The 13,016-nt window shown below is 40.0% G+C and overlaps 1 protein-coding gene across 9 annotated transcripts in view; it reads left to right on the top strand.

Annotated features, from left to right (window-relative positions):
* Window positions 1-13,016, top strand: part of plekha7 (pleckstrin homology domain containing A7) — a 138,411-nt gene that overhangs the window by 30,418 nt on the left and 94,977 nt on the right. Inside the window, exons 1-2 of one of the 9 annotated variants that reach the window (XM_011475783.3) lie at window positions 9,017-9,581; window positions 9,671-9,944. The exons of 7 other annotated variants lie outside the window; for them this stretch is intronic. In XM_011475783.3, coding sequence (XP_011474085.1) covers window positions 9,874-9,944 — 71 coding nt within the window. In that variant the 5' untranslated portion in view covers window positions 9,017-9,581; window positions 9,671-9,873. Of the gene's footprint in view, window positions 1-9,016; window positions 9,582-9,670; window positions 9,945-11,951; window positions 11,996-13,016 lie in introns of those variants that run through there. One more of the 9 variants, XM_011475784.2, reaches the window with a different exon arrangement.

Raw genomic sequence — 13,016 nt, 5'->3', positions numbered from 1 at the left:
AAGTCATTTGTTTTTCAACACACTAAACAGCCAAACAGCATGGACCTGACTTCAGGTCTTAGACACTTCAGTCATGGTTCAACAAAACGAAACACGCATGCCCGGCCGCATCCCAGAATCCTTTGGTGCCATTAGACCCAACGTGCACGTGATCGCCACTACAATATGATGAAGCTTTCAAGTTAAAAGCAATCGTTAAAAGCAGCGTGAAAAAATCCACCATCACCATCGGGTTCGGAAAAGCCGGTCAGCTGCGTGACGGAGAGAACAGCGCATGCTCCGGAGTGAATTTACATCAGAGTCATAGTGACTCGGCTGGCTGCACGTAAATATGTGGGAATAACATCAGCCTTTATTTTGCCGGGACACGACTGGAAACACAAATCCACGTGATCGGTTTTACGGTTTCTAAGGACTGTCCGGAATTTTGCATTGAAAAGCTCACAGCCTCCGTGTGAGCTGGAGACATGTTCTCCTGCTGCTCATCACATAGAGCTGCGGGGCCGATGGCAGTCTGATGGCTCCCACACGTAACAACGCATCCGCCCCTCATCCACAAAACGTACAGTTTTAAGTCCGATTGCTCTGCACAGACACGATTTGCTCCTCCCTGGAGCCGCCCTGGCCAGATGTGTCTAAAAAGATGGGAAGGGGAGCGCGCGGGGGGAGCGCAGAGAGGCGTCCGCGGCGCAACAGTGTTTGTTGTGGGATGAAACTTCTGACGCACGCGCCGCGCTGAGGCGCGCGCTTTTCAGTCGCCGTTGCTTTATTTTACTGGTGTGTTTTTTAACCAGCCCTGTTACTCCCATAACGCTGCCGCGACACAAGGGGAAGGAGAGCTGTTCCCGTTCACCCCTCCGTGCACTGCTGATACTTGCTCACTCTTAAACACGTACAACAGTGTGGCGAGGCCCCGCCTTTAGCCCCTAAGACTCATGGGAAATGGGGAATCGCTGATGTAAATTTCCTCATCATAACTGAGGAATGTAATGTTGATTATATGGTTACTGTTTGTAATTTTATGTATGCTACCTAGATTGTCAATAAGTAAAAAAAAACTAAAAATAAATAAATAAATAAAAAAACCATAACTGAGGAACTTGTGAACAGAATAGAGGTCCATGCTTTTTAGTGGGTGTGGGTATATCCAAAATGCATGATTCCTCCCACTGCGTGGTTATAAATCTCACTTAGTTAGGGAGTCAGGACGTGATTGGTCAGGTTTACTATGTTGCCTAATACATGTGCCTTTTACTCCGACGTGGTTTGTGTATGTTTAAAAGCAGTTAACCAAGTGAAAATGGGTGGGTGCGGCTTGTAATCGGGTGCGCTTTGTAGTCCGGAATTTACGGTACTCAAAAATGCAGAAATGAAATGATTTATTTTATTACATTTGCTCTCTTTCATAAGAAAAATGCCACAAAAACACGTAAAAAAAAATCAAAAAACATGATTTTCCTCAGAGGGAGACTTTATGATCAGCACCAAGCAGCTTTGCAAGTGTTACAATCCTTCTGGTTAGAGTAGAGCTGAGATCTTTTGGCCCATCCACTGTATTTTCCACGTTACAAATAAGGCCTTTATGAAATTTTTTTTTTGTCTTCTCCGATTCACAAAAATGTGAAAAAAGATATACTCAGAAATGCAATTTTGATCTCAGAAAAATGCCACAAGAACATGTTAAAAACAGTTTTCATTGTAGTGCGTCTTTAATTGAGGTTTTTTTTTTTAAGTCAAGTGATCTGTCACACACCTAGGTGTGTGAAATTTGTTCTCCGCATTTGACCTAACCCATGTGGGATCTTGGAAACCATCCCCTAATGCTTGTCAAGCAAGGTTCCATTTCTATAGTCTTTTGTATGGCTCGGCCTGGATTTGAACTCACAACCTTCCAGTCACAGGGCGGACACTCTACCACAAGGCCACTGAGCTGGCTCTGTGATCAAACCTTATCTTCCATTAAGATCTGGAGGCAACGTTTCAACGTTTAGGTTGAAATTAGCGACATCACAATTTTCAAATTAAAACTGAACTGTAGGTTTCACCATTAAACTGAATCATAGGAAGTGAATTGTTGCATACCTACTGCATACCAGTAACGTTGAAAGGATCAAACACGTGTTGTGCAATATTTAAGAAGAATTTATTATTTATTATTTTGTTACATTACACCAGGCTTAGCATTAGGAAACTGAATTTTTTTTCTTCATTCTTACTTTCCTATTAGCAACTTTTAAAAAGGATTTAATTCTTTTTTCTGTTGTTTTGTAATAAAGAAATCATAAATCAAACCCAAACAAAACCGTGACTCAAAAATTGAACTTTGAAGAAAAGCCGAATCCAAATTCCTTCCCTACAGCTTTTCCCCATCCCTGCACTCATCCCTCCAAGCGGAGAGACATGGCAAAAATATTGTCTTCAAATTTGGACGCTCCTTAACTTCATCAATAGTCACCCATGAGCTACGTTAGCGCATAGCTGCCAGCATCAAAACATCCCATTCTAATTTAGATCTCGGGACATTGTTCGATCAAAACCATCAAAAGTTACCTTTTAAAACCCAGTCCAGTATATAAAAAGACTCGGTCTAATTATGGTGTCGGGGTCTGACTTGAAAGATGTAAGGTTTCAAGGCATGATAAAAAGCAAGAACTCAGAGGAGGTGTATAAATAGGAGTGTGTGTGAGTGTGTAACTGAAGATTTAAGAATCTGGATCAAACGCTCCCCAGGGATCCACGCACACTCATAAACGGGATTGCGCCATCCAAACTCCACAGGCTTTTCCTGAGACAGCTGAGTGCCGTCTGGAATAACATGAACTAGATAATGCAACGTCTGAGCCCCGCCCCCATTCGCACAAGATGTAAGGAGGAATACAATGACAGAGTGGTTTGTACTGTGTAATCTATACGCGTTTAGTCTGTGTGATCAGCCAATCCGCTTCTGTTTTTTCTTAGGTTTTTTAAAGATTGTAGTGGATTTATCATTTTAAATTATGTGGAGCCCTAAATAAAATCAAGTCTTTCAGTTTGAAGCTGCTGGAAGGAAGGAATAATGGAGATATTTAACTAGAGCACAGCATGTTGTTTAAATTTCCAACCAGCATGCTTTGTTCCGCTAATACTTCTTTTTTCTTGGTAAATAAAGAACAAATACTTTACTATTTTTAGGAATTGCTCTCATTTTTTTAAGGACTGCACTTTGAAAAATGATGAGAATTCTTTTTTATTTTTTATTTTTTTTTAGGACTTCCACAAACATGAGCTCAGCTGTGACCCTGACTGCAGGCTTAAGGTGTGCTTAAAGATTTTGTGTGTGCGTTTCAAAAGAAGTGGTGAGGAGTTTTAGGCTGTAAAAGCCAGATAAGCTTGACAGCAGGCCCAATCGCTCTGCTGCCATCACTCCCACTGACACGGTTCCACACAGCTGTCAAATATCAGCGGGGCGGCATCCTCCGAACGTCTGCTGCAGGGTTTCCTGCTGTACAGACTCCTTTGTTTTTGCTGTCTATATTCTCAGGTAGGGTCGTGTCTGTCTGTCCCCATAAATGCGGGATTGTTTTACCGGCGTCCTTTTCAAGTTTTCCTCACATCTGTTCCTCCGTTGAGTGAGGCCCGGCAGTGGATGTGCTGCCAGTCTAATGCTGGTGTGTGGGTGGACGGGCCCACCTGCATTTTCCAACAAGGACAACAAGAACGGACAGAAGCGGAGACGGATTAAAAAAAAATAAAAAGGAACCACAGGGTCCCCTGTGTTTTTGCCTCCCTGATTTGATTGCTCTGGAAATAAATGTTACAACAAAAACAAACAGCAGGAGACGGCCATGCCTACCTCTTCTGTTCTTTTCAGCCCTCATCGTTTTTTCCTCCCTCTTCCTTCCTTTTCCCTCCCACTACACTCCTTCCTCTTTTGTTTCCACTTTCCACACCTCAGCAAACCATTTATTTGGGCTTTTCAGGCATTACTACACCACAAATGATGATGTTCCTCAAAGCTGAATAAAGAGGTTTGATTAATTACTTTAATATCTTAGCTCCTTTGGCTGCAAATATGTTGGAAAATATCTCGTTCAAGTTTTAGTTGAATAATTGTTCAAAATTTTCTTTTAAAAAGATAAAAAAGTTCAAACTTTTATAATAATTTAGTGGATGGAAATCATCTTAATTAACAAAATGAATGAGCTGGTTTTAACCGTATCAAATCACACTTTATTTGTGAAGCACTTTTCATGCACACCTATCATTAAGTGTTTAACATTGTAAAAACATTTTCTACATTTAGAAAACAAAAATAAAAACCTTCACCTACAATACCCCCCCCCCCCCCCCCAGACACCCACACACACATCATAATGAAGCATGAAATGATTTATAAATATTTATAAATAAGATGCAAAGTAGAAATCTGTCTCGAAGCCGATGTGGGGAGACAATATTTTGGGGATCTGTCCAGCTCAGTCCGTTCATAACATTTTCATAAAAGTATTTGGTAAATGTGGCAAAATGCTGCTGGTTATTCTTCATTGCATAACAAACTTTTTGCCACTCTACAGGTGTAAACATTTTCCTGCAGGAATCCAATTTAAAATGACCTCGCACCAGTCCAGACTTCCCTTGGACATGAATGCAAGGAGAGAATATGTAGAAACAAAAATGAAGAATAAACTTTATTTAGGAATATGCTGCCATTACATTAATAAACATGTGTGGTTTTATTTGAATTGAGAATCTTTGTCCACTCTTCTATCAAGGCTGATATCATTCAGAGATTTAGCCTGCCGTGTCTGGACTTTATCCTCCAGTGAGTTGTGACTTCACTTAGTTATCTTTGTGACTGTTATTGCAGGGATCTGTCCTTGAAGCAGGGTCATGGCACTCTCTGTTTGGTTGGAGGCTGGAGCGGTCTTCCACTTCTCCATTTAGCTCGACAGAGTGACCTCTCATCCACAGACTGCCTGTCATGTAAATGAGGCTTCCTTCTGGTTACACGCCTTTAATAACCCACTGTTGGCGGCAGCAGACTGCATTCACCGTTTATTTGGCTTTAAAATTTGGTTTTATTTACTTTTACGTACGTGTAGGTTTTGAATCATTGACTGTATAATAGAACTGGACTGAGCGAGTGTGATGTCAGCTGTAGAAAAGGATTTGCTTCCGATTCTAACAAGTCAAATTAGTTGCCATTTTTTTCGCGATACAGGCAATGCCATGTTGGAGCCAGACAACATCAGTAAGCAGCGATTGGTCCAAGTCAGTCTAAATATGTCTGAATCTTATTTTTAAAGGTAAGTGCAAAAGCATCAGACACTCCAAGATTGGATATCTGCAATTTTGGGAAAGTTTCGATGGATTCTATTAAAAAAAAAAAAAAAAGAAGCAAAAAAAGTTCAGGCTTGGATAATTAGGGTTTAGAGTTGAAAGTCCTTCCTCTCTTTCTCCCAGATTCCTTATCGTAGACTGTTTTTTTTTTTAGCAGTTTGCAGTCTGTGATCTTTTGTTCTTAACTTTTGTACTTATTGTTTTGCACGTTCCCATGGCAACCACTCTCCCCAATCAGGAGGGAGCTTGTTGGAAGTTCAAGTCCCTACCACTTGAAAATGGGTTTGGAAGAGTCGCTTAGAGCGTTTGACGTACGACCACATACTTTGGTTGAGGCATCTGATCGATCAATTTATTGTAAACAACTTGCACAACACAAAAAAAATTACTTGGAAAAAAAAAAGATTAGCAAAAACCTAAAAAAGAAGGTAGCAGAGCAAGAATGTTTATTCTGACCAATAGAATGACTGAGTAACAGCTGTTTATGTCTCTATTGAAGTCTATGGGATTTTGGCATCTTGGAACCAGCCAGTACTTTAGGAAGTGTTGCTCAGTCCAGTTCTCAAATACAGTCAATGATTTAAACTAGGTCTCCACAATAAATCACACATTTATTGTTGACGCAATTTCAAGCTGTGCAATATCCATATCGTAAAAGTCGGTGAAAATCGCAATAAATTGTAAACCTTAAATGTGCTAAAAACAATCTTAAGGCAGCTTGAAGTATTTAACAAATTAAATAAATCCCTTTATGACCAGATATGAACTGGCTTTTAGTTCATATATGAGCTCAACTTCTTGCCTTTCGACCTTATTAGTTTACATTTCTTTTTTTTCCTTTTATCTATATCTTTGATAGTTTTCAATTTCGTTTTTGTTATGTCGGGTTGTGATTCTTTTTTGTTTGCATGTATTTCATTGTTTTATGGTTCTAGCCCCATGCATCACTGTGGTCATCTGTGGTTATTCTTAACGCGCCGTATGAAATAAGGTGACAGATTAGATCATCTTTATTAGCACGCAAAGCACTGAAGGTTTGTTTATGGCTGATAAACTTTGAATTTTATGTAGAGGGAAAGTGAACTAAATAACTAGCAGCTTTTTATCTGCATCATAAAGCAGAAGAAAGTTTCCTCTTACAGCAGATAGGAAACGCCACCTGACCTCTTAACTACAAATCCAGAAGATGAAGAATTTTTGAACAGATGCATAATTCCTCTAGCAAATGTTGATGTAGGTCAGGGGTCTGCAGCCTGAGGCTCTGGAGCCTCCATTGTTGCTCTCAAGTTAAAAAAAAATAAAATGTTTATTATTTTAAAAAATAGGACATTTTCAGACTAAAAGGTACTTTAAATAAAGCTAAGCAGTCAGATGAATCAAACTTTATAATGCTGATAACAACCAGTAATGTTCCAATAATTTGTAATTTGTGTTGCAGCTTCTTCTACCAAAGCCGTATTAAAACATTTGGATAGATTTTGAATAGAATATTTCATTTTCTACAGGAAATTGATTGGAGGTCAGTGACCGCAACCAGAATGAAGGCTCCCTGGATTATAAGATGAATTTTCTACTTTTTTTTTTAATTCAAGGATTTTAAGTGGAACGTAAAGTCCAAAAAAATCCAGTTGGGGTCACTTAATGACCTCTAATTTCTATTTAGTCATTTAAATATATGAATTTCTGGCTGAGATGCACCACAAACAGTAAAATAAACTGTTTATAGTGTTTATTTATTTATTTTAAAATATCACTGCTGACACTCTACTACATTTTCTGTTTTGAGATGGTCCTATACGGAACAGGATGTACCGGTATTTTATTTTGAAAGGAAGTGAACCTTTTTCAAAAGTAATAAGCTATATTATATTTAGAAAAAAATGCTATTTTCTCATTATATGTATGCCAAAAAAAACAATAGTTAATTTATATTTATCATAATAGAAACAATAACTTAAAAAAAATCAGTGTCTCATTTTTCTAAAAGGTAAAGTAAGACTTTGTGTCTCCTATTAGTTGGTGAGAATATAACCCCTGATGTTAATTTTATCATGCTGTATTTATTCCACGAAGGGAAAATCGTCTCCTCATTTGACCCATGCCCTGAGGGAGCGGTGAGCTGCAGCCGAACTGCCCTCGGGAGGCAGAAGCTTTAAGGGTCTTGCCAAAGGACCCCCACTGGGTAATGTTAATTGCTTGCCATTGATATGGTAATTGCCCCCTGGTACCCAGTATGTTGGGGATTCAGATCTTTACATGTTACTCTGCTAGCCTTCACACAGCTCAAACTTGAACTTGAAATTGTGGTAAATTCTGAGAAAAAGCTTAAACTCACCTCTGCTGTCTTTTTTAGTTTTCATCTGAATGCCACCCATAGCTGTCAGTTTTGGTCATGTCATTCAGAAACAGAAACCTCCAGATGCTCAGTGTGAGGCGGGTCCAGTACATTCTCTAAAGAAAAAATGTAGACATGAACATTTTCTCAAGCCCAAAGAATTGGTCTCATCAGAGAAATCAAAGCTGCTAGCCACCAGGGCCGCATTTACAGGTGGGACGGTTGCCATTAGCTCAAGTTATTTAGACGTTTTAATCTTAAACCCCGTTAGCTTTTTGCGTTGGTTATTTAATAGTTATCCAAACTATAAGATGATTTAAAAAAAATTAGTGTCAGGCAGAAAACATGGTTTTAAAGATAATTTTACCATCTAAAAAGTTAGGGGTGTGACAAATCATTTTAACGACGATTCAATTCATATCATAACTTGAGCTTTGCTGATATGATTTGTAGTCCATACTAGTTCATTTTAAACAATCTGATTTGATCTGATTCCTTAACCTAAAATGGATCCAGGACATCTTTAGCCAAAAACTTAAAGTGTAAATTAAATGTGTACAAACAAACAAATAAAAAAGAATGAATGTCAAATCCATTCACAATTTAGTTTCCTAAAGTTCAGACCGCTGTTGTTTTTCCACATCCAAAGAATCCAAAGGGAAACATTATTAGAACATTCTAGCACACTGGATGGTCACATGACTTTCAGTTCAAAGTCTTTCCACACATTGGACTGGAATGATGGACTGATTAGTTTTTGGCTGTCATCACATGTGTGTAATGGAACTTGGACGTTTTTATGTTGTAGTAAAATAAACAAATGGTATTTTCCTATATCGATTATAATTGATTTATATCATTTTGAAATGATTTTATAACAGTACAGGTATATTCCATTCAGAATTAGTCTCAGACAGATCGATCTGGTTGGATTGTATGAATATAGATCGATTCATTAAGTTGAATAATTGTTACACCCCTTCAAAAAAATGTATGAAGCTTCTTTTTGTCTGGAAGAATTGGGATCCAGTCCTGGTAGAGGTTGCTTAAAGTGAGAAATAGCATCAGTTTACTCTGGTATGTACTCTGAAAACTAGGCTGCAGTCTCTTTCATTTTCATAAGCGTAAATACAGAAAAGAGAAGATATTTATAGAAGCTTTTGCCCTCGGTTCTTTAACTACATTGAATCAGATATTTTGAGTTCAGGTGAATCGTCTGTTCTTCATCCCTCTCTTTATCATCTCTCTGTCTCTCCTCCTCCTCCTCCTTTTCCCAGAGGTTTGTACCCTGCCTGATGAGCTCGAGGCGGGAAAAGGAATGCAGCTTCACTCTGTGAACCTGTTCCTCGTTCTTTCGTTCTCACTCGCGATACATTCACTCCCCCACTACCACTTCTCTCTCCTTCTCTCTTTCGTTTTGCTGCTGCTGCGTGAGACTGGAAAGCCGAGGAGAAGCCCGTGATTTGGGGCAGAAGCGCTCGTGTTGGCTCTGGCTCTCTCGACAGCAAGCCACGTTCGGCGGAGTGCAGCTGTGGATGGAAATTTGAGCCACTCGCATCGGCTTGACATGGATCTGTTGGACTTTGGAAGTTTGGAGAGAATCTACAGCACACATGGATAAAACCAAAGCTGCTGGATTGCTGGATGTCCGGGAAACCTGCTTCTCCTGAAAACATCAGGTTTAGTTCGATCTGCACGTGTTAGACTGAGATCCCTTTTTTTACGTTCAGAATCATTGAAATGTGAGGTGGTGACACATGATTTGTCACAATCTAAGCCAGCTTGACCACCTCCACACCTGCTACCCCTGATTCCATCTGCAGACACGAGGGGAAATGACCGGCTCCAGGCATGAGGCGAGTGTGATGGCAGACTTCACCTGGGGCAGCTGTCTGAGACTCCTCTGAGGTGTTGCGGCGCTGTCAAGGTGGGGTTAACGGCGAGTGCAGACTTCACTTCCAGATGCTTGAACAGCCCCAGACCTGACTCACCTGACATCATCTCTGTCCTGTTCAGACTCAGCTCATCATATTATCCAGTCACCTCCCCTTCTCAGTCATCCCTGCCTACAAAAGCACTACCTCCTCTCAATTTCTTCCCATGGACAAAAGACAAAAGTGTCTCCCAGCATCACAAATCCAAGTCTACCACTTTTAAAACTGAATCGAGCAACAGTTGTTGAACTTGTGAACAGTCATTGCTTTGAAAAGAGAAGCGCCATGTGGAATCAGATGGGTTACTGCAATCACATTCCTCCAGCCGGATATCCCTTCTACCATGTGCCCTGCAGGTAAAGTCACCACTTCTAAAATCCGTCTTTATCTGCTACACCTTTAAAACCTTCCTGTAAAGGATCTTCATTTAATATCCTAAACTCAGAACTTTGATTTATTTTTTATTTCTTTTTTACTTTCTTTTTCACTGATTTATACATCTTAAAAATACCAAGTGCTTTGCAAAAAAAAACAGTTTGCAATCTTTATGAGTTTATTGACTAAGTGCATTTCTTTACGTTGTAAAGGAAGTTCCTCTGCTGAAAGGTTTTGTGCAAAAGAAACTAAACTGGTTTCTCTGGAATGTAGTTTAAACCTCACCAAGGGACTGGTTTAGCCTGCACTGAATAATAGAAGCTCATTTGGATTGTTTGCTAATGGTGTAATTGTGAAAGTAAGTGTTGAGAGTTGAACGCAGAGTTGATCATGTTACAAGAGATCGCCGCTTTAGCACAGATACGAGCGTATTAGCAGTACACTTTATGAATTATAAATACATTTCTCCCTTGGAAAAATCACATAGAGATTACATAAGATAGGACGGTCCTTCTGCATATTAACCCTCACCCACCCAGATACTCTTCCAGCCGCTGGAATGACATCATAACAGTTGAACTTGTTTCTGATGCGATCCGGTCTCAAATGAACACCATCCATCCTCATTCCCTTGGGGGGGAACCCACACCGATGTTTCTCTGCTCTAATAGCCTTAAACCTGTAGCTTCTTAAGCAGCTCAGCCACCAGAACACTGATTCACTATTACTGCTTATTTATAAATTGGTGGCAGGGGTTGAGCCTTACCAAGAGTTAAGCGATAAACGTCAAATGTGCAGTGCTACTCATCTCTTTGCACACTTGTGTGGGGCTACTAATGTAGAAACTTGGTACATGTATCATTGTGCATCTTCAGCACACACAGATGTGTTTTTCATGATTGCTTTACCAGCAGAAAGAGTGGAAATGGTGGTCTGCATGGCGGGTGGGGGCTAATTCTGCTGATGAGTGAGTCATACCTCAGACTGCAGGGCGGGTCATTGACCTGCCCAATCATCCAGCTCATGGCAAAGAGAGAAAGAGATTGAGAGAAAAGAAGCAGGAATGCAGGATGCAGCCTCTGGCTCCAAAAAAAAAGCAAACCCTCTCTGGTCTCTGAATGTTCCACCTGTGGCCGAATCACCTCCTGGAGTCAAAAATAATTTATTTGACATTTTGCTGAATAAATCGGAGTCCGGCTTCTTTTCAAAGCAGAGTAAACAAACTGAATAGCTGCAGGCATGAACTGTGCACTCACATTGGGTTTCTTTTTTTTATTTACTGCCTGTTTTTGTTTCAAAATATCCCAGTTTTCCAATACAGATACACCTTTGTGGTGCTCAGTGGCTTCTCATTTGGATCTATAGTCATCTCCCTGTGAACATTGGTTGACTAGTTACCTCCAGAATCCTTTAATACCAGAAGAATTTCCCTAACAGGACATACTTTCTTAGTTTAGTCAATGTTTAAAGGAATTTTTTGGGTTGAAAGCAATTTACACAAATGAAAAGCTGATAAGGACTTAAAGTATTCATTTTTAGACACTAATAAATTGCATTCATCTTCAGTGCAACCTTGCAGCTGAACATCTTTTTTCCAAAAAGGGTTTCCAAAGATAGTGTGAGAGTTGATGTTTTATGGCATTTGTTGCTTAAACTCTGTAAAAGTTTAGTGATCCCCTGCTGAGGCTGCTCTAGTTAATGATTCTCTCACCTGTCAACACGTACTCCATTGCCATTAGCAGACTCCTCCTCTGCTCTGGCGTTTAATCCAACGTGTTTACATTCAGATGACAAGGTGTTCATTCGCTGTTTGTGAAAGTCTTCAGACATACTCTGTTGTTTGGTTTGCTAATCCATCGTAATCCACAGCATTGGTCAGCCAGGGAGGTTTGAGGTGAGTTGGAAAAGCTTAATGAGGACTGGCGTGTTTGCCTCCAAGTATTGATTGAGGTTGTGTGTGTTTGTGTGTAGATGTTCTGATTGGTGGGAGATCCTGCTGTGGTATGTCTGCGACGTTTGACCCGCTGCTAAAGTGAGTTAAGCAGCCACGCAACATTTTTATCGAGTGTTTGAAAGCATTTGCTCTGTTGAGACGATTGAATGGATGCGAGGAAAAAAAAACCTGGCTAGACTCATAGGGTGTGGCATGTGACAAAGGTCATGACATGGATTCTCAGACCCAGCTCTGTTTTTGCTGAATTACCAAGACACTCCGCGGACCTGCCTGCAGCTAAACATTTCAGCCAGCCTGGTCTGCGTGTGTGTTTGATTGTAACCACTGCAGTGTCTCTGAGCCGTAAATGGATTTGACCTGGTGGCCAGCAGGAGGTGAACAGATTGTCTGAAAGCCTTTACCCCAGCTCAGATATTTAGACTCCTCCTGGCTCGCCTTCACATTGTTTGTGCTCGCATGTTTTTTCATTCCATCTCTGCTCTGACTTACCAGTTTTGCATCTGCATGTCATTACAACAGTAAAATATTATTCCAGAATAATCATCATTTCTTAACGCGGAGTGCGTCACAAATGAGACTCAGCAGGGAGGCAATTGATGGCAGCGGTTCTTTACCCGCCATCTTTAGTTCAGGTCATGAAGCACATTTGCATTAAAGCATCCGGCTGCAAGTAATAAATAAAGATGAGCTCTTCCTGTTTGAATTCCACACAAAGTTTCTGTTTGACGTTTTCGATTGCCAGGCAGAAACTTTATGGAACTGTGAGACAGTAACAAAAGAATGGGGAGTGTTTTACTGCAGAGACTAAAACCGTTCCAACGAAAAGCCTTTTGCTTTCTAGTGAAATGCTTTTCAAACGGCGTTTTTTTTTTGTCTGCTCCTGATTCACAACAATTTGAATACATAAATACTCAGAAATGCAATTTTGAGCTTAGTTTTCTTTGTCCTCCATCATCAAAAAGACGCCAAAAGAACTTATGAAAAACACCATTTTCATGGGAGTGGTTCTTTAAAGTTGATGCCTAATAATCAAAAACAGTTTGCAGTTAAGGAAAAAAAACCTTATTTACACAAAGGAATCTGAAATGTGTCTTAAATA

Source organism: Oryzias latipes, chromosome 6 (assembly GCF_002234675.1).
Source record: "Oryzias latipes chromosome 6, ASM223467v1".
NCBI classification, from domain to species: domain Eukaryota; kingdom Metazoa; phylum Chordata; class Actinopteri; order Beloniformes; family Adrianichthyidae; genus Oryzias; species Oryzias latipes.
This window is presented reverse-complemented; position numbering and strand designations above follow the sequence as displayed.